A 27,229-nucleotide genomic window follows, 5' to 3' on the forward strand; every position below is an offset into this window, starting at 1 on the left:
ACAATAGGATATAACCAAGGCTGAGCTTGGTTCATATTCTCAAAGATCATCCCAAAGATGCCAAATCTGTCAAAACTTGTAAGACTGGTAGAAACAACCTGATGCAGATAGTCCTAAAAATAACTAGGCTCTGTGCTATGAATGGCTTTAGAGATAATAACTAGCACCTTGAACTGTAACCAGAAATCTTTAAGAAGCCATTGCAGTTCCTGAAGTAGAATGTTACATGAGTATACACATAACTACCCAGACTATTGTATTTTGAAAGAATTGTAGTTTCTGAATGGCCTTCAAGGGCATCCACATACAGACTTCATTGCAATAATTAAAGCAGAAACTGACCAAGGCATGAATTATTGCAAGCAGGGCCTCTTCATCCAGAAACATGTTTAGCATGGATTTGTACAAAAGCATCCACAGTGCTACATCCTCTTCAAGCAAGATCCGAGAGTTCAAAAGAACCCAAATTGTAGACCGTTCTGATGCAGAACGTAACCCAATATAGAACTAAAGAGGGAAAGTCCCCAGTTTCAAATAGCCATTAAATCCACCGGCATTTGGTCTTGTTGGATTAAGGATAGGCCACTGGATTGCCCTGTTCTTCCTAATCCACTAGGGTTCCCAGTTCCCAAACTGAGATTTCTGAAACAAAGCCCAGATTTGAGTCCCCAAAATACATTCACACTTCATATTATTTTTCAAAATAAACGCAGCATTGATCACAAATTATTTTAAAACAACTTTTTATTTAAATATTAAATAAAACAGAACTAATTAGTTGGCGCACACCTCTCATTTTAACATAAGAAACAAAATGATTTTCAGTCATGATAAAAAATAAAAACTATACATCTTAATTGAATCAATCACATAGTGTCTTTAAATAATCTATTGCATTGCAGTCTGCCGAACAGTACTGTCAAGAATATGACAAGGAGAAGAAGCAATGCACAAACCCTGAAATGTTGAAAATGACCTTTTTCTTTCTCCGAATAATTGAAAGCATATTCTTTTATCATTTGGAGAGGAGATTCTAGAAGTAAAGTGCTTGTCACTGCTTAGAACAAACAGATTGTTTTTATGGCCTGTTGATCCATGGCAGATAAGAGAGAAAGATCCAAAAGAAAGAAGCTTAGCCTTCTTGGAATAACACATGGAATTGTTTTAGGAACACGAAGGCAATCCTGCTGCTTTGGCATGACCTTGTTTCCCTTGTTGAAGTCACCCTCCAAAACCATCTACCCTGCCACTTTGCAGTCCACATAAACTATTTTATCTTACTTTTTTTTGCTGAAAGGCACCAGTCAGAGATTACACAGAGTAATTTAGCTTCACCTTGAAGATCTTACAAAACAAAGAGGCAGCAGCAGCAGCAACCCAAGGTCCCAGACATGCAGACACTGTACATGAATGAATGAATGAATGAATGAATGAATGAATGAATGAATGAAACTCAAAGAGTCACAAAACCATATACTGTATCATCTTACCCGTCGTACCCTCTTCCCATCTGCCAGACAATCTTTGGTTTATTTATTTATTTATTTAAAAAAATTCTTTTTTCACATATATAACACTGCAGGCTGCGCAAAGCAGTAGCAACTTGAAGGCACCCGATTTATTTTTAGAGAGATGGGTCCTTAAAGAATTAGACAGAATGAAGCTAGTTTTGGCATCCAAATTGTAACCTGGAGCCCAGATGGCTCACTACCTGCTCACCTGCTCTTAGACCCTGACTACTTCTTCGTCCTCCCTCCCTCCTCCACCCACTGACGGAGGATGGCCACCCTCCTCCCTTTCTGTGCCAAAGTATGCCTGGCTTCCATCAATGCAGACAGAAGCTACCAAATGGTAAGAGAAACCAAATATCATGAAACCAAAAAAAAAGAGCTTATTCAAAAGATTATCTCGTAGTGTGTAATGATTTCCAATTCCTGTATGTGTGCATGCAACAGATTGTATTAAACTGCACATTAAAAATCTAGTTTCTTTAAAAAACCAATCTGTTCAGACAAAAAAGAACAAAACTCCAAAGTTGTGCTGTTCTTCCCATTGTAAATAATTTGTTCAAAAATCACTGTTGTGCTCTCTTATACTTTCAACTGCCAAAATAACTGTTTTATTTTTAAAATATTGCACTTTTCCCCCCAACAAGTCAGTTCAGTTTGGACCCTGAAAGCAAAATGCATAAAAACTTCCATTTGTAGCAGCAATAAATGTGTACAGCACTATAAAACGTTATGCCCAGCGCACACCATCAAAGTGAGGCCATGACTTGAGAAGGAAAACAAAACAAAACTTTTGTTTATATATTTCCCACCCCAACAACTCTCGCTATTTCACCCTAATATTTCCTAAAGCACTGTATGAGCAGTTCCATGCCAATATGTAATATATCCTTAAGTTTCTCTTGCTAAAGAGAAACAAAGACAGAAAAAGAGTTTCTAGTCTCAGAACAAAATCCTCGGCATTGCTTATAATGTCAACCGCTTCTCATAATTACAAACTTTTCTTAGCTACTACAGGAGAGTTACTCAGCAAAATGTTCACAGTTTTATCAAGTTATAATCACCTAAGTTGGGAAGTAAAACTGAAAAGTGTTGGTTTCATTCGCATAAACATAAAAAGTGGAGATGCTCTGAGCATTATTTTTCTACGAAGCATAATGCTATTGTTTCTGTGATAGCTTTGTAAGAGGTAATCATCTTCGCAAATCCATAAACAAGTGAAGTGAATTGGAATACCGTAACACTAATCACTTCTTTGAAAAGGCTTTCCCTGCTACAACAGAGCAAGAAACCACCATCTACTTTTACAGAACAGCAGACCTAACTTTAATACAGTACCAGAAAACCATTCTTTTCCCCTTGCCACCTCACCTGACTCATTGGTTTTCTCATTATATTTGTTCAGTGCAAGAATATTGAAGCCAAAAGACCTAAGTATTGCTTTTTCAGTTCTATAAAGATATGAGCTTCTTCATATGAATAGCCTCAGCACATATTTCAAACATGTTATTGCTTCTGATATCCCCCTTAGCAAAATAAAATCTCTTGTTTGCAGGTTTTAATAAGGTCCCAACCACTCTCTCCTGAAGGTGATGATCAAGAGAACAGGGGAAAAAATCTCATTTGACTAAGACAAATTTCCCCATCTGGTTTGAAGTAAGATCCTCCATTTCACAGTCCCCGTGATGCTGTAAAGTAACTGTGTCGTAGCTCAGAGGTTGCACAGTAAAACTACTTGGTTGAGAAAACACGGATGCAACTGGAGATAAATTGCTACTAATATGTAGATGGGTATCGAGAAGGTGAGCAGCTGAAGTTACCGGAGAGACAGCAACTCCAAAAAGGTGAGGCTGAAGAAATTGAGTGTTATGAAAAGCGAGCTCTAATGAGTTCTCACTTTGCAGTTCAGAGAGGAATAGGGATTTAGATGTATTACTGCTTGAAGAGTCGGGCAAGAGGATGTTGTGGGACTGAGAAGGCCGGTGACAGTTTGGTTGGTGATGCTGCAGCTGGAGCATTCTGAACAGAAGAAAGAGAAAGCAAAGAGGTTACCCACTTGCGTTAAGTTTCTCGTGTTGTTCTCACTCACTATTGCCATTCTTCTAACTCAGACGTGTCAAACACAAGGCCCGGGGGCCAGATCCGGCCCGCGAAGTGGTTTCATGCGGCCCGCGAAGCCATCCTGGAAACAGTGAGGGAACGGCCCCCACTACCTTGGCCCTGGCCCAGAGACCCTCCTTCTGCCAGAGACCCTCAGATCTGTCCCACTCCTGCCCAGGCCCCCATAGGCACCCTTGATGCGAACGATGTAGAGCTGGCCACGCCCACCCAGTAGGCCATACGCACTCTGGCCACGCCCACCCAGTAGGCCACGCCCACCCAGGCCACACCCACCCGGCCCCCTGAGGGCAACCGCAATGCTGATGCGGCCCTCAATGAAATTGAGTTTGACACCCCTGTTCTAACTCATTTTGTGTTAAGAGTGCAACAACGTTCCTGAAATTATCATAGCCCCACAAAAACACTCCAACCAAATGCGAAGTAAGGGAGTGGGATCCAGTCCATTCTCGAGGCTCTTGGAAGCTCACAGCAGCAAAAATACGTCTTATCCATACAAAATGTATGGATGGGTCTATGCATATTAAGCTCACAGACATATAGGTAATACAAAAAACTCCAAATTTACAAATGATTGGCCTGGCATTGCTGATCTGATCAGCGTACATTCCCAAGGGCACTGGGTTCAGAAGAATCTTACTTTAATATCAAGGGAAAACAATGAAGAGTGCAAAAAAAAATCTTTCTCTATGTGCAAATTAAATCTTAAAAGTTTCCCCCCCCCCCAAATAAATCTGCTACTAATAGCAGAAACACTTCTCACCCAATGACTTGATATCATTAAATTATGTTTAAACCTGAACACTTTATTTCACAAAATGATGCAGAGGTCAATAAACCTCTGCACAATCTTTATAAAGTGAAAAAAATAAACAAGGCGTTTGATTTCAAAGAGAGCCCAAGGTCAATATACAGTACTCTTGTTGCAAAGGCTGCCGTCTAAGGAGCGTTTCTCAGGGCAGAGGCTGCATGCTCACCTTTGCTGCTGGAGCACCTCTTCAAGCAAGTTTCTGCTCTCTCTGCCACTTCCGCCACTGCTGCCGCCACCGCCGCTGCTGCCATTTCCCCCATTGCTGTATATGCAGGTGTTTTGCTGAGAATGCTGGAAAGGGCCCAGGCCATTCCGTGCTATCCGAGCAGAGGAGGACTGGCACACCTGGCGAGCAAGGCCTTTGATTTTATTCAGTCCGAGAAAACCTTTGGCTCTAGTATTCTTCCGGAGCTGCTGCCTAAATGCCTTCAACCCTATAGAGCAGCAGAGAAAAACATGATCTGGTAAACAGCGCCCGTCTTAAACCAACAGCTATCTTCAAGGTTATGTCCCTTTTCCCCCACTTAGGCTACCCTGAATGGCAGCCGGCAGATTTTCATTCATCACATACACTCCCACGCACACATTCCTCTGTATCATGTTCTTTTTGTGTGGGTATAAATAACTTGCAGGTCTCTTTCTAAATACCAGCATGACCACAGTTTCAAATAGGAACATGACACGGTGCGTAGTACACTTGTAACAGAGGCAACTGTCTAAAACTCCCATTGCAGACCTAGAGAATATTTGGTGGGCCTGGATTATGTGTGTACAAGCAAGGAAAGATTACCTTGAGTTAATGAGGTATCAGAAGCTCTCCTTCCTTCTTGGAAAGTGACAGGCAACAGAGAAGTACCACCTCTGCAGCCCTGAGTTTGCAATACTGGGGTATCTGAATGGGAAGTCAGGAATGATGATGTAACTCTAGCTGCAGTCGTGTGACCAAGGTTCATTTGATTTTCCAAACAGTTGCTCAGCATTTCAGAGCCATCATTTGCTGACGAAGGGAGACAGCTGTCCGAACTGGTTCCTTCTGTGGGGCTTGCAGAAGAGGAAATGACTATGCCTATAAAAAAAAAATAGGCAGAAGGGAACATTTGTGAAGTTGATATAGAAAATAACAAGAGCATTGGATACAAGATGAACCTTTTCTACTTACAAAAGATCTACTCTTAACAAAAGCCTGAGGCAAACAAAAGCCTGAGGCAAACAAAAGCCTGAGGTCAAACAATATGAAATTCAATTCAATGCAACTTTAACTACAGAGTAAGATTGTGGGACAATTTTATTGCTAAACCATGTATTAAAAGCAATGAGAGATCCTTGCACTAACATGTTCGCTAGGAATAATTTTGATGTTTTGAAGGATTGCAGGAACTAATCTGATATTTAAATCATGGTAGCAATTAGGAAATGTTGCTTCTTTAACAGATATTCCCTTTTCAAATTATTTTTTTAAAAAGTTATGAATGGTGGATTCTTTGAAGCTCTCTGAGCTTGGTTGTTTGCTTGCACACCTTTCATTACCTGACTATGTAATATCGTCAGTGCTAGTGGGTGTGGGGTTTTCTCCCTGTTCATTATTTTTATGAATAACAAATTATGAATGAATGCTACCTAGAGCACAATATTAGTTACCAAAATATCCTGCTCCAGTAGTGGAGACAGATGGGAAAAAGGAAGAAGTAGGCTTACAGATAAATGCCTTTGTTGCAACTTTTACACACACAGAGAAAGAGAGAGAGCGAGAGAGCTCAAGATATCAACTGAAGAGAAAGAGCGGAATTTCTGAAGAACCAGGGATATGGGAGAATAAACATCTATTTCATTTTACCCTCTAATGAGAACCCATGCATAAGTAATTAAGCCTCATTGGAAAAAGAAACCTATAAAGGCACAATATTCAGAAGCTATATCATCAAGGAAAGGGTGGGGGAAAGCAAATTAGGATGTTATTGTTAATTATTTCTGAATAGGTGACATTGATGATGATATTTCTTACACTTGTTTCAGTAGCCTGCGATGTTCTACAGGCTAATTGCTAACATTTTAATTGGAATCAAAAGAGAAAAAAAATGTGGATATTCTCAGCTGACACAGATAAAGAGATACCTGAATTTGCATAAGAAGGAAAGAAAGGAAGTCCACATTTTTAGCCCACCCACTACTTCAATTTCCTTAGAGAAGTTATTTCAAAACATGGTACAAATGAGGCAATTATCTGACAAACACAGGTGAATTGAAAGGAAAGGCTATGACAGCTGATTTTTCAAAGCTGGGCTTATTTAAAAGCTTACCGTATATACTTGAGTATAAGCCGACTCGAGTATAAGCCGAGACCCCCAATTTCACCCCCAAAAACTGGAAAAAGTTATTGACTCGAGTATAAGCCGATCCGCCGTTCTGCAAGCCTGAATACACAGGAATACCCTGTGTGGCCGCGGCTCGTCGGCAGGTCTCCGTTCCTCCTGCCGACCTTTGGGGAGGTTTGGGCGCCTCCCCAAACCTCCCCAAACCTCGGCAGGTCTCCGTTCCTCCTGCCGACCTTTGGGGAGGTTTGGGCGCCTCCCCAAACCTCCCCAAACCTCGGCAGGTCTCCGTTCCTCCTGCCGACCTTTGGGGAGGTTTGGGCGCCTCCCCAAACCTCCCCAAACCTCGGCAGGTCTCCGTTCCTCCTGCCGACCTTTGGGGAGGTTTGGGCGCCTCCCCAAACCTCGGCAGGTCTCCGTTCCTCCTGCCGACCTTTGGGGAGGTTTGGGCGCCTCCCCAAACCTCTGCAGGTCTCCGTTCCTCCGCGCAGACCTGCCGACCTTTGGGGAGGTTTGGGCGCCTCCCCAAACCTCGGCAGGTCTCCGTTCCTCCTGCCGACCTTTGGGGAGGTTTGGGCGCCTCCCCAAACCTCCCCAAACCTCGGCAGGTCTCCGTTCCTCCTGCCGACCTTTGGGGAGGTTTGGGCGCCTCCCCAAACCTCGGCAGGTCTCCGTTCCTCCTGCCGACCTTTGGGGAGGTTTGGGCGCCTCCCCAAACCTCGGCAGGTCTCCGTTCCTCCTGCCGACCTTTGGGGAGGTTTGGGCGCCTCCCCAAACCTCCCCAAACCTCGGCAGGTCTCCGTTCCTCCTGCCGACCTTTGGGGAGGTTTGGGCGCTTCCCCAAACCTCGGCAGGTCTCCGTTCCTCCGCGCAGACCTGCCGACCTTTGGGGAGGTTTGGGCGCCTCCCCAAACGTCCCCAAACCTCGGCAGGTCTCCGTTCCTGTTTGGGGAGGTTTGGGCGCCTCCCCAAACCTCGGCAGGTCTCCGTTCCTCCGCGCAGACCTGCCGACCTTTGGGGAGGTTTGGGCGCCTCCCCAAACGTCCCCAAACCTCGGCAGGTCTCCGTTCCTGTTTGGGGAGGTTTGGGCGCCTCCCCAAACCTCCCCAAACCTCGGCAGGTCTCCGTTCCTCCGCGCAGACCTGCCGACCTTTGGGGAGGTTTGGGCGCCTCCCCAAACGTCCCCAAACCTCGGCAGGTCTCCGTTCCTGTTTGGGGAGGTTTGGGCGCCTCCCCAAACCTCCCCAAACCTCGGCAGGTCTCCGTTCCTCCGCGCAGACCTGCCGACCTTTGGGGAGGTTTGGGCGCCTCCCCAAACGTCCCCAAACCTCGGCAGGTCTCCGTTCCTGTTTGGGGAGGTTTGGGCGCCTCCCCAAACCTCGGCAGGTCTCCGTTCCTCCGCGCAGACCTGCCGACCTTTGGGGAGGTTTGGGCGCCTCCCCAAACCTCCCCAAACCTCGGCAGGTCTCCGTTCCTGTTTGGGGAGGTTTGGGCGCCTCCCCAAACCTCGGCAGGTCTCCGTTCCTCCGCGCAGACCTGCCGACCTTTGGGGAGGTTTGGGCGCCTCCCCAAACGTCCCCAAACCTCGGCAGGTCTCCGTTCCTGTTTGGGGAGGTTTGGGCGCCTCCCCAAACCTCCCCAAACCTCGGCAGGTCTCCGTTCCTCCGCGCAGACCTGCCGACCTTTGGGGAGGTTTGGGCGCCTCCCCAAACGTCCCCAAACCTCGGCAGGTCTCCGTTCCTGTTTGGGGAGGTTTGGGCGCCTCCCCAAACCTCCCCAAACCTCGGCAGGTCTCCGTTCCTCCGCGCAGACCTGCCGACCTTTGGGGAGGTTTGGGCGCCTCCCCAAACCTCCCCAAACCTCGGCAGGTCTCCGTTCCTGTTTGGGGAGGTTTGGGCGCCTCCCCAAACCTCCCCAAACCTCGGCAGGTCTCCGTTCCTCCGCGCAGACCTGCCGACGTTTGGGGAGGTTTGGGGAGGCGCCCAAACCTCCCCAAAGGTCGGCAGGAAGAACGGAGACCTGCCGAGGTTTGGGGAGGTTTGGGGAGGCGCCCAAACCTCCCCAAAGGTCGGCAGGTCTGCGCGGAGGAACGGAGACCTGCCGAGGTTTGGGGAGGTTTGGGGAGGCGCCCAAACCTCCCCAAACAGGAACGGAGACCTGCCGAGGTTTGGGGAGGTTTGGGGAGGCGCCCAAACCTCCCCAAACGTCGGCAGGTCTGCGCGGAGGAACGGAGACCTGCCGAGGTTTGGGGACGTTTGGGGAGGCGCCCAAACCTCCCCAAACAGGAACGGAGACCTGCCGAGGTTTGGGGACGTTTGGGGAGGCGCCCAAACCTCCCCAAAGGTCGGCAGGTCTGCGCGGAGGAACGGAGACCTGCCGAGGTTTGGGGAGGTTTGGGGAGGCGCCCAAACCTCCCCAAACAGGAACGGAGACCTGCCGAGGTTTGGGGACGTTTGGGGAGGCGCCCAAACCTCCCCAAAGGTCGGCAGGTCTGCGCGGAGGAACGGAGACCTGCCGAGGTTTGGGGAGGTTTGGGGAGGCGCCCAAACCTCCCCAAACACGAACGGAGACCTGCCGAGGTTTGGGGACGTTTGGGGAGGCGCCCAAACCTCCCCAAAGGTCGGCAGGTTTGCGCGGAGGAACGGAGACCTGCCGAGGTTTGGGGAGGTTTGGGGAGGCGCCCAAACCTCCCCAAACAGGAACGGAGACCTGCCGAGGTTTGGGGAGGTTTGGGGAGGCGCCCAAACCTCCCCAAAGGTCGGCAGGAGGAACGGAGACCTGCCGAGGTTTGGGGAGGCGCCCAAACCTCCCCAAAGGTCGGCAGGAGGAACGGAGACCTGGGGAGGTTTGGGGAGGCGCCCAAACCTCCCCAAAGGTCGGCAGGAGGAACGGAGACCTGCCGAGGTTTGGGGAGGCGCCCAAACCTCCCCAAAGGTCGGCAGGAGGAACGGAGACCTGGGGAGGTTTGGGGAGGCGCCCAAACCTCCCCAAAGGTCGGCAGGAGGAACGGAGACCTGCCAAGGTTTGGGGAGGCGCCCAAACCTCCCCAAAGGTCGGCAGGAGGAACGGAGACCTGCCGAGGTTTGGGGAGGTTTGGGGAGGCGCCCAAACCTCCCCAAAGGTCGGCAGGAGGAACGGAGACCTGCCGAGGTTTGGGGAGGTTTGGGGAGGCGCCCAAACCTCCCCAAACGTCGGCAGGTCTGCGCGGAGGAACGGAGACCTGCCGAGGTTTGGGGAGGCGCCCAAACCTCCCCAAACGTCGGCAAGTCTCCGTTCCTCCGCGCCCTGCCTGCCTGCTTCTTTCCGCTGCGGAAAGAAGCAGGCAGGCAAGGCGCGGAGTTTGGGGAGGTGCGCGCGCACCTCCCCAAACCTCCCCAAACTTCGGCAGGTCTCGGACGGCGGTGGCTTGGGAGAGGTGCGGGCGATCCCGGAAGCACCAAAGCCTCGGCCGCGCACAAGTCCTCGGTAAGTTTTTTTTGTTGACTGGAGTATAAGCCGAAGTGGAATTTTTCAGCCCAAAAAGTGGGCTGAAAAATTCGGCTTATACTCAAGTATATACGGTATTTAAAAAATATACTATGAAGAAAGACATATGACAGTTGATGATGGAGGAGCATACCAATACTAATCAAAATTTCAATACAAGGAGAAAGTATTCTTTTAAAGATTAATTAAGCAGCCTGTCTTCATAGCACTTACATGGTGGAGAATGCTGATAAAAATGAGTTGTTACTCCAGCCAATGTGTGTCTTCGACTTGTGCTGATGGGGAAACAAATTGGATTGAAAGCTCTGATTTCTTCCTCCAGTTCCTTGTCCTGCCTTACTTCCTCACTGATTGTAGTTTCCAGGAGGCTGTTTGGAGAGATGGAACGATTCCTAAAAAGGTTGTTGAAGTTCGGATCCATAGGAAAAAACAATGGCTGAAAAGTAAAAAAAAAAGGAATAATACAGTGCCTTTATCTATTTATTTAATCTATCTATCAGGTTTATATGGCCACCCATTTCACAAGAAGCAACTCTGGGCATTGTTGTTTGTGCCTCTAGTATTTTTCTAGGAAGACACACGTGATGTCCTACAGATTGATATTCTTAGGCCTCCTTGATTCTAGGATTCCTGTTTCTCCTGATGGCCTCCAATCAACTATTATGTCAGAATGCCAGGAGCACCAACCTGTAATGGGTTGTTCAGGTCGCAATCCACATCTGCCTGCCAGGGGGCTTGAATCAAGTTCGGGGGCTGGTGATATAGCAGAGATGATCTCAAGTTCTCAGTGGCAATTTTATCCTGGGGCAACTAAAGAGATTCAAAACAAAGCAATGATCAACTACATTGTGCTTTGACATTCTGCACAATCTAGATAAATTTGCCAGAACTAATTAATTTGTCCTTTAATAAATACATATCCTGAGTTTAGTTTTTGAATTTCAGAGAAATAAACTAGAGAATAAAACATTAAGTCCAATGCCAGCTAACTGTCAGCTCTGCTTGCTGATGCTGAATGCACAAGATTTCCTACAGCAGATGGTTTAACACTTACATAATTTATTCTAGTTTGTTTATCAGAATTCAAACTTTTATTTTAACCTGCAATGAAATATGCTTTATGCCAGAACTGCTGAAATATGTCTCTGGCTCCACAAAAAGTGATGAGAGAGATGCTTCCTTCTGTCGCTCTTAAGCTCTAGTTCAGCTCTAAGATGAGCAGGAGCAAAAAAGAAAAAAAACCTACATGGGGAATTCCATTTGACTTAACTTAGCTGACCTAAGAAAGATTGTATATGACCTTACCTCAAGGTTGCTGAAGTCTGAACTTCTTGGTCTTTGCTGGCGACTGCTTACTGAGCGATGGGACAATTGATTGCTACGATACTCCCTGAGGCGCTCCAAAAGAAGGTAGTAAATTGCAGCAAAATGATTGTAGCTGCTGTTTTGTAAAGACTACAGGAAATGGAGACAGAAACTAATTACAGTGCACAGATACATTTAAAGAGGAATAGCCATCCATTCACTAATCCCAGAAACTTCTAATAGAAAGACAGCCACACACATATACACTCTCCTTCCCAACCCCAACCCCCAAGTTTATTGCAATATATATATATATATATATATATATATATATATATATATATATATATATATATATATAGATAGATAGATAGATAGATAGATAGATAAGGGACGCGGTGGCTCAGTGGGTTAGGACGCTGAGCTTGTCGATCGGAAGGTCGGCAGTTTGGCGGGTCGAATCCCGAGTGCCGCGTAGCAGAGTGAGCGCCTGTTACTCGTCCCAGCTTCTGCCCACCTAGCAGTTCGAAAGCATGTAAAAATGCAAGTAGAAAAATAGGGACCACTACGGTGGGAAGGTAACAGCGTTCCGTGCGCCTTTGGCGTCTAGTCATGCCGGCCACATGACCACGGAGACGTCCTCGGACAAGCGCTGGCTCTTCGGCTATGAAACGGAGATGAGCACCGGCCCCTAGAGTCGGAAACGACTAGCACGCATGTGCGGGGGAACCTTTACCTTTACCTTTTATATATATATATATATATATATAAGTTATTTAAAATTATTGGCTAGAAGAGCAAGGTTTCAAAGGGCAAGGTTTAGCCATTGTCATAAAGGCAAACTTAGGGATTGGGTGAGCTTCTTCAGGAATGGAAAAAAATTGGGATTCTCAGAACTAAACCTTCTCTGGTCTCAAATTTTAAAATGTCATGCCAGCTTGAGCCTTTGAAAAGCATTCCTGTTTAGAATCTCCAGACAAGTGTAAAATTACGTGAGCTACGCAGGAATGCATTTTTAGCAATACACTGATACTCGATAGGCAAAAAAGTGCCACTTTCCTAAAGGACACACCTTATATGGTCCAAGAGAGACAATGGCTTTTCAGAGTAAGATGTCAAAAAATCACCTCAATCGTTCTTTGTCTGTCAATGCCAAGAGTCTGCATGATCCCAAGGACCTGCTCATTATAATCGCCGAGGTTGGAGTTATAGTTCTGCATGGAGAAGGACAAAGAGTGCTGCTGCTGAAGAGACAGGTCGGCCTGCATCCACTTGTGCTGCTTTATTTGAGCAATTGTAATTCGTTTTGTAGGATCCACAACCAGCATCCGTCGAATAAGCATTTCACAATCTGGTGATTTATTCAGAAGACAAGAACAGCAACATTTGAATATAAAATCAAGGGCAAACAGAGTAATTTAAAAGTTAGCTTAGTGTTCAAGTCTCGCTATTCACAAAAAAGCAGGTCCACCAAAATTGTTCAGTAATGAAGACAAATCTATCTTCATAGCTATTTCCCACTTCCTTCACAAAATCTTAGGGAACTTCAGTTATTTTTAAAATCTTACAAGTGTAACTTGGAGGGATTCTTCTGCTGTACAAATTTCACAAGAAGCTTATTTAAGTACTAGAGTCAATGGATAACAATTCAGCTACTGACAAAATAATTAGTGATTGAAAGATTAAAATAAATTCTAAAAACATATTGTCTACTAATTAAGTCCTTTTTTCTCCTGAAGAAAAATCTTATTATATAGCTTTTACATTTTAAATGCTTTTGAATGTAGAAAAAAACCACTATATTTTCCTAATTAATATAGAGCTAGGAAAATATTTCATTCAAAATGTTAACATGCCACATAAATAATTGTAGGTTCAATGTTTAAAAACATTAAAATATAAAACAAGAAAGCATTAAAGTTAAAAAAAAATAGAAATCCCACCTTGGGACATGAAATAGGGAATACGGAACCGTCCTTCTAGCACCCTTTGTCTTAAAGATGGTAAATTGGGTCCATCAAATGGGAGAGAACCACAGACAAGGACATACAGCACCACACCAAGGCTCTGTCAATAACAGAATAACATACATAGTCAGTGAAATACACTGTATCATCCTTTTGGTATCTTACCAGGTGGCTAATATGGAATTTACAGCTTACCCATATATCAAGATATGGGCCTTCATATTCTTTTCCTTCAAAAACTTCTGGAGCTGCATAAGGTGGGCTTCCACACCAGGTGGACAGAGGTTCACCAGATTTGTAGAAGTTTCCAAATCCAAAGTCTAGAAAGGAAGATGAATAAAACATCAGTATCTATTAATAATATATGAATAAGTAAAATTATTTGTATATATTCTGGCAATTATCTAAGCATCACATCCATTTTATTGATTTTCAAATGTAGATTTCAAACCTGTGTCTATTTGAGAAGCAAGTAATAAACTTCTAATGAGAAAAGATTTGGAAAACACGATATGTCTTGCAGTCACAGCGTTCTCACCTGCAAGCTTGATATTCATGTTAGCATCTAACAGAAGATTCTCCGTTTTGAGGTCCCTGTGCACTATATGATGGCTGTGACAATACTCTACAGCTGAAAGTATCTGCCAGAATTTCTTCCGAGCTTCATGTTCATTCAGGTGCCCACGTGTAGTTAAGTGATCTGTCAAACATGATTAAAAGGGCAGAAATGTCTTCACGTTAATATCAGCTTCAATAACCTCTTTAATAACATCTACAAATAAACCCCCTTACTTAGCTGCACTTCAGCTACTTAAATTATATATTACTACTGGACAGCTCAGTCTATAGCAGACAGGGTTGATTCACACAAAGTAGTAAATCAACATACACTCTATTTGCTTTTTGTTTAGTGTGAAGCGTAAACTGACCCAGGATGGCCAGAGATTTGTAACTAATTATGACGCTTCAGTTGATGAAGTGTCTATGATATAGCAGAAGTTTCCATAAGGGGAGAAAAGGGGCAGGATTTTTGCTGGCTTGCCTTTCTTTCTGTAATTCTCTGTCTGTCACTCTAATTCAGAATGGTGGAGGCCCCATTATTTCAATTATGGATAACAAGCAAGTAGGTGTTCACAGCTAATATGCCATGAGAACTTACCAAACATTTCGCCATTCTTTGCAAATTCGGTTACAATGTAAAGCATATCTTTTGTTTCCATAACCTGATGAATATGAGACAGAAAAACAACATATCAAAGATGTAAACTTATGCCTTTGATGATAAAGCACATTTATAATAGCACAAAACATGAATTTCCTTGTTCACCTATATTTAATCTACAGAGATAACTTACAGCAACAATCTACAGGAAAACCCAATTTTCCCTGTCTGAACCCAACACCTGCACATCTCTGCATGCAGGCATCTGATTGACATCTAATTCCTCATTAAATTTATTAAAACACATATAATGATAAGACATATATTTAAGTCCACTTAATACAATTCATCATCTGACTTGGAAAAAACAGATGACAAATAAATTTGAAATATAAATATTTATATAATATTTATAAATATTTATAATATAAATATAAATATAATAGCTTGTATAAACAGCTATTCAGTTGTTTATACTTGACACTATATATGTTTCATTATTTGGTACGGCCTTTGCCAACCTGAGGTTCTCCAAATGTGATAGAACATATGACCTGTCAATTGTGGAAGTTGCAGTTCCAAAACATCTGTACAGGAACACATTGGAGAAGGCTGTTCCAGTATAGGGTTAAACATGCCTAACTCCAACACCCATTGCCATCAAAATATGAATGGCTCTTCCAATATCAGCATGTTTTCAAAGGGTATCATTCTATTTGGGTCTGTTTTTAAAAATGCTTAATATATACAGTAGTTTCTAAACATTATTTATCAGTGACACTTCTTATTATCCTGCCATAAATCATAAATACAAATTATCCAAAGGAAATCCCTTTAAGGATAATTGAACTTTTTTAGTATAGAGGTGTTGACATGTATCCCACATCCATAAAAAATATCAGGGAAATGAATGAATGAGTGTGTGTGTGTGTGTGTGTGTGTGTGTGTGTGTGTGTGTGTGTGTAAAATTTCAAGAGCTATAAATTCTAACATTGTCTAACGGAAGTTTAAATATCAAAGGCATGAAAAAGCACTTGCATCCTACACATAATAAAAACATAAGTGTATTTTATTGGGGAGGGAAGACAGATAGGAAGGAATAAGGCATTTAAAAAGTTCTGGGAAAGAGGCCAGCTGGATTAAAATTAGACAGTGCTGTTAAAATCAAATCAACACCATCCTCCACCCCCAAAGTGGCATTTCACCCAATTCCTATTGCTCAAATTCCATCAAAGAGAAGCATCAAGCACAATATCAACAGCCGTGAAACAAAACAGGTAAGTTGGGAGAGCTAACAAAGCTCCCCCACCATTCCGCTTGTTTATTCAAATAGCCAATTAATACAATGTATTTAATTATTTTAAAACTCCTGAAATATTTATTTTTCTATGGAAGTAAAATCAAAATAAACTCAAGCATATTATATTGCCATGTAGCTTGACCATAGATAGCAGACATTCACAAATACTGCAGTGGCAAAGGCTTTTTTAAAAAATTAATTCTCTACATAAATGCCTTTTTGGTTGTCATTTTTGTATTTCTTAAGCTAGTTGCTTATTCCCTAAAAAGCAAAATGTTTCTTGACAACTTTATGATTAATATTTACATACTATGCAGAATCAGGTTTTGAAGTTTTCTATTTAAATTTTCCATATACTATAAATAAAATACTTTTAGAAATATCAAATATACTTAAAAACAAAAAGAATTAAATTTCAATATCAGCATTTTGGAAATATACTCATTTAAACTATTTAACATGTTTTGATCTGAAATGATACATTCATCTAATGGAATCAAGTATTATTAAGATCATTAGGTGCATAAAGCCCCAAATATATCTAACAGGCAGGCAATAGTCTGAAATCATTTCTTACCTGATACAGTTTGATTATGTGGGGGTGATTCAAGAGCTTCATTATTTGAACCTCTCTATAGATTTTTTCCAGATTGCTCGAATCTAACCGTGTTTTGTCTATAATTTTTATTGCAACCTAAGATTTAAGCAAAAAGAAACTCAGAGCACTCATAAAATATGTTATGTTGTTGCAAGTAATACTAACACAAAAGTAAGTGTTGTGAAAAGCAGAGCATATTTATAGGAAAACTAAAACTATAAAATTACAAAAACTCCTTAAGCATATTTTAAGGAAGGCAATATACAATACATATGAAAATTAAAGTAATGCAACATCTAAAATATTTTAGTACCAATAGACTGACAGGATTTACAAGAAAATATACGAGCAGTACAACTTTAGACATATTTAGTTGGAACAGAAATCTTTTTTTAAAAAAATCACTTGCTTCTTAAGTAAAATCTACTTAGAAATTAGACTGCCAGTTAGTGTGACTTCTACTTCTTGATATTCCATGCTTTGTACAATCCAGATTCAAAGTATAATTTCAGCATTTTCCAAATGTTGTAATTATTCAAATATAAATTTATAATTAAAACAACAAAGCTTTTAAGCATTTATACTTAGTTACACATTCGATTTCATAAAAAAGAGTTAGCCCAAATGCATAACTATCATTCTGAAAAGTAGCAATCATTTAGGAAGAAATAAATAGTAGGATAACAATATTATAATTAAGCCAGCAATAACTGAAATCAACGCCACAAAAGACTCCTCTATGATTTAGTGTCATTCTACTTTATATTCATTTGGGGAACTATTCAAAGTGTGTAATAATTTGCTACTACTGGTACTTAAACTATATTCTGTTCATTACTGTCTACCCCAGGGAATTCCTCTCCAGGTAAATTGGTTTTTTTCTACATTTGTGAAAATTGATTAATTCCAATGTCTCATGATATATTTTCTCTATGAGGCAAGGCAGTACACTCTCACACCCACCTGCGTTTTGGTTACTCTGTGCCTGGCAAGTTTGACCACAGCAAAATTGCCTTTTCCCAAGGTCCTCTCAATATCATAAAATCCAACCCGAAGAGGCTTTTGCTGGCTTTGGCTTGAGGTGGGAATGGCTGTATAATCTGACATGATCACCATGATTTGAGTTTGGTGGGGAGCAAGCACCAACTAGAAGGATGTCGGCACAAGCATTCCTTTTTGAAGATGGCAATTTGCACCTGCAGAGACAAAAACTACATTGAAATTTTCCCTGTTAAGGCGTTCCCAGATGACTTCAGAAGTTGGTGCGCTGGACTTTCCACGGAGACAAAGCTAATGCAGTTGAGGTAACACAAAACTTTCCCTGCTTTTCTGCGGTCGGAGTTAATTAAAGTTAATTTAAAAAAAGAAAAGAATGAGATGTATAAACTGAGAGTAAAAAAAAAAGGCCTGTGAAATCTTTGGGAAGAATTGGGAACTCTCTCCAAATATCAATAGTCCAACCAAATATCAACCAAGCAACCAAAGTCTCAGTAAAAAATGAATGGGGTGGGATCTGAACGAGAATCTACTCTCAACACTCGCAAATAGGGTTTTCGTGTGGACTTAAAAGAGGGGGGAAAGAGAGAAAGAGAGAGAAGAAAGAAAGAAAGAAAGAAAGAGAGAGAGAGGGAGGGAGAGAGAGAGAGAGAGAGAAAAAGAAAGAAAGAAAGAAAGAAAGAAAGAAAGAAAGAAAGAAAGAAAGAAAGAAAGAAAGAAAGAAAGAAAGAAAGAAAGAAAGAAAGAAAGAAAGAAAGAAAGAAAGAAAGAAAGCTTTCGCAGCATCCGCTCCAGCCCTGCCCGCGCGACTCGCTCCGAAGCTGTACCTTGAGCCCGGCTGCCAAGCGGCTGCCGCCTCCGCGCTCGTCTGGCTGCCAGGCTCACAAGCTGCCGCCGCCGCCGCCGCCGCTGCTCCTCCTGCTCGTGGCACCGCCGCGGCTGCTCTGCCGGCTGCCAGCGAGCTCTCTGCGCGCCGGGGGCAGAGGAACACGCGGGAAGCCCTCCCCCCGCCCACCTCGAAAACCGAGACAGACCCATTGACGTCACTTTGACGCCAGAGCGACGCGCGACCAAGCGTGAGGCTGAATGAGAAGGGAAAGAGAGACATCCAGCCGTTGCCAAGAGACGGACTGTTCTGACGCGCGCCCAGATGGACCCGTCGCCCTGGTGACCGGGAAGGTGGGGTGACGTTCGCGCAGAGAGGAAGGAGAGGTGAAACAACCATCCCCCTCCGCTTGATTCGCCACGTGATCGTTTGTTATCATTGCGAGGGTCGCCCCTGCGGGAGCGCAGGCACCTAGGATTAACCCTCCGCGCGCCGCCGCGCTTCCAAGGGCAGGTAAAACTGAAATTCTTCGGCCGTTGAAAGCCGGGCTGGGTTGAACCATTTCTCCGCGTACTTCTTTACTCAAGACTTTGATTACCCCCTAAGACAACCAGAGCCTCTGGGTAGGACGCGAACTAGGGAGGCAACGATGTGTCACCCTTCCTGCGTCAAAATACTGGTGTAGGATGAGAAATCTTCACGCTCCAGATCCCTGAAAGAGTATATATGTCGTCGCCACGCAGTAAAAGGGTGAATAACTTCGGTGTGTGCGAATCCCAGATTTGAGCTCTTTAGGCTGGCTATCGACTTTGAGATTAGCCACTGGAAGGTATTTGTGAACCCAGCATTCTGCAGACCAGAGTTTTCCTAAGTGCAAACATCTGAGCCAAAATGAAAGCCTGGCTAGGATCGTTGGTGGGGTTTCTGATGCGGCTCGTCTATCTCTATTAAGAGATCTTAGGCTGTCGTTTTTATTTTTTTAAAAAAAGACATTTCCTTCAGTTTGGAGCCACTGAAGAAAATAAAAGATACGACCTTATCGTTTTCATTAAGAGAATGTAAAATCCGCAAAAAATGATAGCATGAACAAAAGAGCCTTTGTTTTTGCCCTGTTGTTTATTTAAGACTGTGTGGCTGCGGCAGCAGCCCAAAGAGATAATTGGCAATCTGTTTAAATAATTACATTAATTTGCTACAAAATCTTAATGCTTGCATTCAAAATGTAGCCACAATTTGCTGTGGTCAGTTCTGAAAGTGTATATAAGTAACAACTGAACATGCCTTCTAAACAGTGATCTTTTATATGTGCTATATGAACAAATTTAATGAATATGCTAAACCAAAACACCTGATATAACCTTGTCAGTTTATCCTGAATTCATTTTAGTCAACTTGCCTCAACCCCTGCAAAGTATGTCATCTAAATTTGCCAAGCTGTTGCTCAGTTAAAAAATTTGACAATCTGTTAGTATGCCAGGAATCCAAGCACCTATGTGTGCCAAGCAGGAAAGAAATCCATCAAATCTTCAGATTATTATTGGGAACACTGAGTTTAGCAAGCAGCTCTTTTAAAATGAGATAATCATAATCCCTTTAGCAGGACTGAGAAATTGGAAGAAGTGTATGTATGCATTCCAAGTCACCTATCTTTTTTTGTACACTGGGTCCTTTATATTCTCTCACTTTCTACTGTAAGTATGACCTATCTTTTAAGCATTAAGTACAGAAATGAAAGTTGCATTTATAAAAACTATATTTTAATCTTAAAATAATAGAAATTTAGCATATTCAGTTTGGCTCAGATATTTGGGTTGGAATCATAAATGCAATTGCTGGATAGTAGATCCTACTTAAATCAGGTGAAAGATGGCTGAGAAAGAATGTTCGTTCATTTTAATTTATTGGCTTGTCCAATGGACTCTGAAAAGCATAAGTATATAATAAGCTGTACATCCTTAACATTTTGTCTTTAATCTGAACCTGAATCTTTTGAAGGGCAGAATAATCATAGAGGGGGGAAAATCCTGGCCTCAGCAGATAAGAGTTTGGGGAATTTGAGCTCTTTGATGTCCTTTTTTTGCAAATTTACATAACGACCTTGGGCTTCCCTTCATCTTTTTTTTTCTTTTAATAGAGGCAATGATATAAACTTGATCTGTGATGATCTATACAAATTTGAGAGAACCTCATGTGAAATCCCAGGTAATACTGCTAAGAAAGGAAACTAGGTGTTCCTCTTCCAGCACTTGAAATGTAACAAAACAGTATGTACAAGTACAGCTGCTCCGTGTGAACAATTCCCTAGAAGTTATTAAAAAGAAAATACACTTTGGCAAGCTGTGCTTTATCACCTTAGAGCCCTGGAAAAGCACAGTTTAATCATATCTGCAGCAGTTTATTATAGACCTCTCAACAAACAGTTTATTAGTCAGGAGAGAAACAAAATGATAAGGACTAGCTTGATGTAACTGGTTCACGTGCTTGTTGCCTTCCAGATGTAGTGGGTAAAGTAAGCCTGGAAGTTACCAGGCTGGGAAAGATGAAGCAAAACAGCTTTTCATAGATTGAGGGTTACGTTGCTTTCCAGTGTCAGCACTCAGCAACATGTAAAAGCAGGACAAAACTCAGTATGAATTAATTTGAAGGTAAATTAAATTGAATTCATTTATGCATTGTTAATAGGATTGTTCTCCAAATATTTAAGCATTTCCTCCTTGATATTGTATTAAATATTAACAATTTAGTGACAAGTTTTAGAGAGGGTCTAGGAATTGCGTAGGTCTTTGAGAACTGTATGTGACTCTTGAGCAACTTGTTATGGAATTATTAAAGGGCTTGGTTTTGGTATTGCCCAAGTGTAAGCAATAAGCAGATATGCTCCATGGAGTTTATTCTACTCTTTGCAAAATGCAGTCCATTTTTTTGTTTACTGATTTTTCTTTCCACTTCCTTTCCTTTATTCAGACTGCTTGAAAGCTTTTGTGAATGTGCATGACATCTTCAGTGATCACTCCACCATAACTGGTTTTGCAGAAGGAATGGGGTAGTGGTGGTAAGATATATCCTTTGGCTTGACCGAAGCTAGCCATGGTTTGGAATATCTCAATGGTATTTGCTAGACAATTGACATTGATAACCTCCAATTAAGTGATCTCCCCTCTTTTTCTGTCTGCTAATTTTAGTTAAATATTAATGCTGTTTTTCCAGACACTAGAAATTGGGGAGCTAAGGCCCTTTAAAAAGAAAGAAAGTGGTTTGGGGGACTGCAAAGCCACTCTGGAATCTGTATAGGAATGAGTCTGCTTTCCCTCTCAATACTTTGTGGAGTCTTGTTGATGTGTCCCTATGTGGGTCCTGTCCCAAAGACTTCAGCCGTCTGAGCTGAAGAGATCACTTTCACGATCAGATGCTTGTTAGCATCACTTCTGTGAATAAATTACGGTAACTTAAGGCTGAGAAAGAATCAAATGCAATAATAGCCCAAATTTTTCTATGCTGTACATTTTTTCTTTAATTTCCACTCCCAGAATCCTTCTGAAAGCAATCTGAAACCATTGCTTTCATTTCAGTTGGCTCTAAAACATTGAGAACAAACAGGAAACATCATGAGCTTGTCTCTGAAACCAACCAGTTGAGTTAAAAACAGCAGGATTCAAACAATGTCTTGCTCCCAAACTGCCACACCTCCAGTAGTAAAGTAACAATTATTCCTTTGCTTTCAGGTCACATAAAATATAAAACAAAAATATGTGCAAATATATTTGTATATATCTATACAAATACATATCTGGGTACATATATCTGGCCATTTATCAGAATATAGCAGTGTTTCTCAATCTTGACAACTTGAAGATTTGTGGACCAGCCCCCAGAATTCCCTAGCTAGCACAATGGAAGAGGCAAGAATTTTGTCAGTGCCATTTGTATAAGCTGGGAAAATAAACCAGACCATTTTTACAGGTATTGTGAAATTGAGTTAAAGGATTAAGAGTGTGTGCTAATTACTCTCTGTATTCATCCCATAGCATAGGGCAGACATGTCAAACACAAGGCCCGGGGGCCGGATTCGGCCCGCAAAGTGGTTACATGCAGCCCACGAAGCCATCCTGGAAACAGTGAGGGAACGGCCCCCACTGCCTTGGCCCTGGCCCACAGACCCTCCTCCTGCCAGAGACCCTCAATTCTGTCCTACTCCTGCCCAGGCCCCCATAGGCACCCTTGATGCGAACGATGTAGAGCTGGCCACGCCCACCCAGTAGGCCATACGCACTTTAGCCATGCCCACCCAGTAGGCCATGCCCACCCAGTAGGCCATGCCCACCCAGGCCACACCCACCTGGCCCCCTGAGGGCAACCGCAATGCTGATGCGGCCGTCAATGAAATTGAGTTTGACACCCCTGGCATAGGGTGAGCAAAGGTTTGCTGGGAGGCATGAGGTAGAGCCCTCAGATGTTCTGCAACTTTGAAGAGAATTTGTGACCTATTTGGGTGGGATTGAGGGTTGGTGGTAAAATTTAAATATTAAATAACATCTGACTGTTCTACAATTACAAGATACCGAAAGCCAAATAAATAATTGATTGGTTCCAAGCAATGGGTTCCAAGCAATCATCTCCAGTTCATCTCTTTTTGCCTCAGTGAGGTTGCCAAAAGGTCATATATCTATGGTGATAGCAGAAACCATCATTTGGCAAATTCTCATTAGGGTCTCTAAACTTGCAAATTTTATTATCTTGGCCTACTTCCACATTTGCTGACTTCTTTCAAGGGAAATAGCATTCATAAATCCTGTGTATAATTTATCCTGCTGTTTCTATTTCCTCAACCCTTCTTTCCTTCTGTTTTCTTTCTGTTTCTGAAGTCCTATTTGGCATATTGACCGGTCTCAAGGCAAACGGAAGAAGAGCCACCCCACTGGCTCCTTACATTCTATGGGAATCTGAAACAAATTTCATTGCTAAAAAAAATCAAAATCAAGCAAGAGGGCAGAAAAAGTGTCAAATGTGCGGTTTGCAGAAAGCTTTCGCTGTGGCTTTGAAAGAAAAGGTCTTAAATATCCAGTGCTTCTCTAGCAACTCTACCTTTGCCATACATCTTTTTTGTGCCTCTTGGAAATTCAACAACATTTCCTAAACTGGCCTTTAACTAGCTGTAGTTACTCTCTTTGTTTGGAGTAGACTACACTCAGTTTACTGGGTCATATTTCTAAAGAAATGTTTATTTTTTTAATGTTTTAAAATTATTTTATCAGCTCACATTATTTTAAAGCAATTGAGAAACAAAACAAGATTGTCCATGTTTTACTCAAAACATTTTTAACGAAGTTCATAAGCATGTTTATACTTTTAAAATAACAAGGTACCATTTATTTAAAACAAACAAACCCAAATTTCCATTTAGGAGTTGTGTGGTTGCTGTTTTGTTTCCTTGCACATGGCAGTGTTTGTAGAATCCTACTTGGAACTCCTTGTCATCAAGATCTTCTTTGGGACTCTATAATTATAATTGCATAATTCATATGACGTACTATTCCTTACAATATATGCTGTTGTTCACAGATTATTGTGCAAGTTATGGGCTCCTGATCTCTAAAGCATACCATTTTAATGTATAGGATAGAGTTAGGATTAGGATTAGTGTTTTAAATGTGACATTTACTCCTAAAATGTTATTACAGCATCTGTGACACCTTTATCAGCATTTGTACAAAGGTTCTCCACTTTCTTCTCTTGAATTTCTTCTTGTGCTTCAAAAAAACCCCCACAATATTTCTTGAAACAGGATGGCTCTGTGCACTATTATATGGAACACCATATTCTGCTTGAAGCATATTCTGTTTTAAAGATGGGCTTTTAAAAAGTTAGTATGACCATGGTAAACACCCAGTGATAATGTTGAAAAACAAAAATATCTTTTGGCAGGTGTGTAAATAGTAAAAAAATGCAGTTCACTATTATGCCAACAAACCAAATTTTCATAGAACTTTTAACAAGAGCCTTGGTGGAGCAGTGGGCTAATGCCTCCTTAAGTAACACCAGCTGCCTGCAATTAGTGCAGGTTCGCATCCCACCAGGCTCAAGGTTGACTCAGCCTTCCATCCTTCCGAGGTAGGTAAAATGAGGACCCAGATTGTTGGGGGCAATTAAGCTGACTTTGTAATAATGCCGCTTGGGGTGTGTGTGAAAGCCCTAACAAGCAGGCATATACATAGAATGAAGGCTACTGCTAAGCTTGTAAGCCGCCCTGAGTCTTCGGAGAAGGGCGGGATATAAATGTAATAAAAATAAATAAATAAATAAAATAATAATGCCGCTTGGGGGGGGGGTGAAAGCCCTAACAAGCAGGCATATACATAGAATGAAGGCTACTGCTAAGCTTGTAAGCCGCCCTGAGTCTTCGGAGAAGGGCGGGATATAAATGGAATTAAAATAAAATAAATAAATAAATAAATAAACAGACATCTAAGGGGTCATAAATAACAACTAAAGAGCTCAACAACCCAATTCTCTTTAAATATGAAGAACAAGGAAGAGCCTTAATGTTGCCCATTAACTGTAAATATACATAGGTCAAGACTGTATGAGTTCTCCTAATGTAATATTAAAATTAGTGCCAATTGATACCAGGTCACCTTTAATATGACCCAAAATTCAGTTAACACAAAGCTAGTGTCCGTGCAATTAAGCCAAGCACATGTGAAGTTGCATTTGGGTTTTAGATACTGCTGATCTTCACGTGTGCAAAATGGAGAACAAAAAGATTCTGTCAGAGGAAAACAGTACAAATTTAACACTGTGATTTTGTTAGCCATACATTTAATTATAAATATGTTTTTTTATCATTTCCTATAAGATTTCATTAATATACACATAAAATTATATTTTAAGATTTTCACGGTCTACTTCCATTGGAGTTGAGCCCATTACTTCATTTTTCATGAAAATATCATTTCAGTACTTAGTCAAATTTGGCTAATGTAACCATTCCATGGGATTCACTAACTGTACTAATCGAGATCTAATGTACCCGGACAACAGACAAAGTTCTTCCCCAGTATGACAAGATATATTTTATTTATAGTAAGTATGATATATAGATGTAGTTACATATTTAAATTAGTATGTGCAGTTTTTATGTAAAGATAATGGAGAAGAACCTTTATTTGTCCCTATCTCTGTTTTGGAAATACAATTTTACTATTAGGAGATGGAATATAAATATTTCATATATATAAAGTAAATCAATTCCATTTCTGGGTTGCTAGAAATGTCACAGTGACTGTGGGATTTTGCATGTAGTATTGCACAGTTGTGCAGCCTTCAGAGCATCCACATTTTTTAAAGTGAGTTTGAATCATGTTCTCTTTATTATGTTCTCCTTTGTGGAGCAGTGGGCTAATGCCTCCTTAAGTAACACCAGCTGCCTGCAATTAGTGCAGGTTTGAGTCCCACCAGGCTCAAGGTTGACTCAGCCTTCCATCCTTCCAAGGTAGGTAAAATGAGGACCCAGATTGTTGGGGGCAATAAGCTGACTTTGTAAAAATGCCACTTGGGGGGCGGCCCGAAAGCCCTAATAAGCAGGCATATACATAGAATGAAGGCTATTGCTAAGCACATTGATTTGTGCTTCTTAGATTGTAAGCCGCCATGAGTCTTCGGAGAAGGGCGGGATATAAATGGGATAAAAAAAACATCTCTCCAAAAGAAATTATTGATGTGTTTTTTAAATTTGTAATTTAAATTATGTAATTATGTCTCCATTGATATTCAGTGGTGGTAATAGTCAGCAAGGTCAACCAGCATAGGATTGCTCAATCTTTGCTGATAGGCATTGCTTATTTTTTTATTTCTGTAACAGTTTGGAAAATAAAATGATTGACTAGTGTCTGGTTTTGCATGCTTTAGCTTAGCTCATCATCCAACACTACTGCTTTAATAGCTGCTTTAATAGTAAGAAAAGCAGAAGGGCAGATCTGGAATTCAAGATTAGGAGGTTCTGAACACATGCTTTAGAGTATCAATCTATTTTTCAGCCTTTTGTCACCAGTAAAAAATGAAATGAAACAACATTCATTTGTTTCATTCACAGTATTTATTTACATTCACAATGTTTATATTGTGGGCAGGTTTTTCTGGAAATCAATTGCAACAAGGAATAAAAATACGCTGAAATTATAAATGAGTCTCCAGTTAATATATAATAATTCTGTTGTTTTCTCATTTTTTGGTTTATTTGTTTATTTGTGTGTCACCCTTATTGTCTATTTTTATAAGACAGGGAACAGCAGAATTTCATTTGGCATCATTATTGCAAATTCATACATAAAACACCTTGCTACTAAAATACTGCAGTTTATATAGAACCTTTTCAGTTAAAATGTTATTTATATTTCAACAGGTTTTCACAGTGTATATTTACAAAGACCCTAACAAGCAAAAGGGATTATTCCAGGGCCATTCAAGGATGTTCTCTTTATGTACACTATGTGCCAAAGCATTTTCTTTGCCTGATATGATGGCCCAAGAGGTCAAATAAAATAGCTAAGGAAGACCATGCTGCAGCAAAGTGCCATTCTAATTATCCACCTTTAATAAAAGCAATGGGTTGTTTCTAGAGTTTCTGTCTCGTAGTGGAATTCTTCAGTAGAATTTGAGGCCTGCCCTGGAATTTCATCTTCCTTATGGCTCCAGTACCATCCCGTATGTCATTCAAGTTAGTTCTTCAACCTTCTGAAGCAGATTTTTCGGAGGCAAACAAAACAGCAGGAAGGAGAAGGAATCACTAATTATGCTTACTTTCTGGATTGTGTGTGTGTGTGTGTGTAAATTTTTTTTTGGTTTGC

At 41.8% G+C, this 27,229-nt stretch overlaps 1 protein-coding gene and 1 long non-coding RNA gene across 3 annotated transcripts; one reads left to right on the top strand and one right to left on the bottom strand.

Annotated features, from left to right (window-relative positions):
- Positions 1-732: 732 nt before the first annotated feature.
- Positions 733-18,494, bottom strand: SIK1 (salt inducible kinase 1). 2 transcript variants are annotated; one of them, XM_081327621.1, is made up of 14 exons: positions 18,388-18,494; positions 17,528-17,760; positions 16,544-16,660; positions 14,664-14,727; positions 14,043-14,204; positions 13,700-13,824; positions 13,481-13,604; positions 12,665-12,888; positions 11,538-11,687; positions 10,920-11,042; positions 10,446-10,668; positions 5,228-5,503; positions 4,604-4,871; positions 733-3,527 (listed from the first exon to the last, which is right to left on the bottom strand). In XM_081327621.1, the coding sequence occupies exons 2-14, from the start codon at positions 17,678-17,680 to the stop codon at positions 3,128-3,130; spliced, it is 2,409 nt and encodes an 802-aa protein (XP_081183747.1). In that variant the 5' UTR covers positions 17,681-17,760; positions 18,388-18,494; the 3' UTR covers positions 733-3,127. The 2 variants fall into 2 exon arrangements, with proteins under 2 accessions (XP_081183747.1, XP_081183748.1); XM_081327622.1 differs by lacking the exons at positions 10,920-11,042; positions 18,388-18,494 and having other exon boundaries at positions 17,528-18,134.
- Positions 18,495-18,716: 222 nt separating this feature from the next.
- LOC308667973 lies at positions 18,717-27,179 on the top strand. Its single transcript, XR_014026433.1, has 4 exons — positions 18,717-18,899; positions 21,351-21,438; positions 25,275-25,466; positions 26,785-27,179. It is a non-coding gene; the product is annotated as an uncharacterized lncRNA (long non-coding RNA).
- The last annotated feature ends 50 nt before the right edge of the window (positions 27,180-27,229 follow it).

This window comes from Vipera berus (assembly GCF_964194415.1).
Source record: "Vipera berus genome assembly, chromosome: 4".
Classification (NCBI taxonomy): Eukaryota; Metazoa; Chordata; class Lepidosauria; order Squamata; family Viperidae; genus Vipera; species Vipera berus.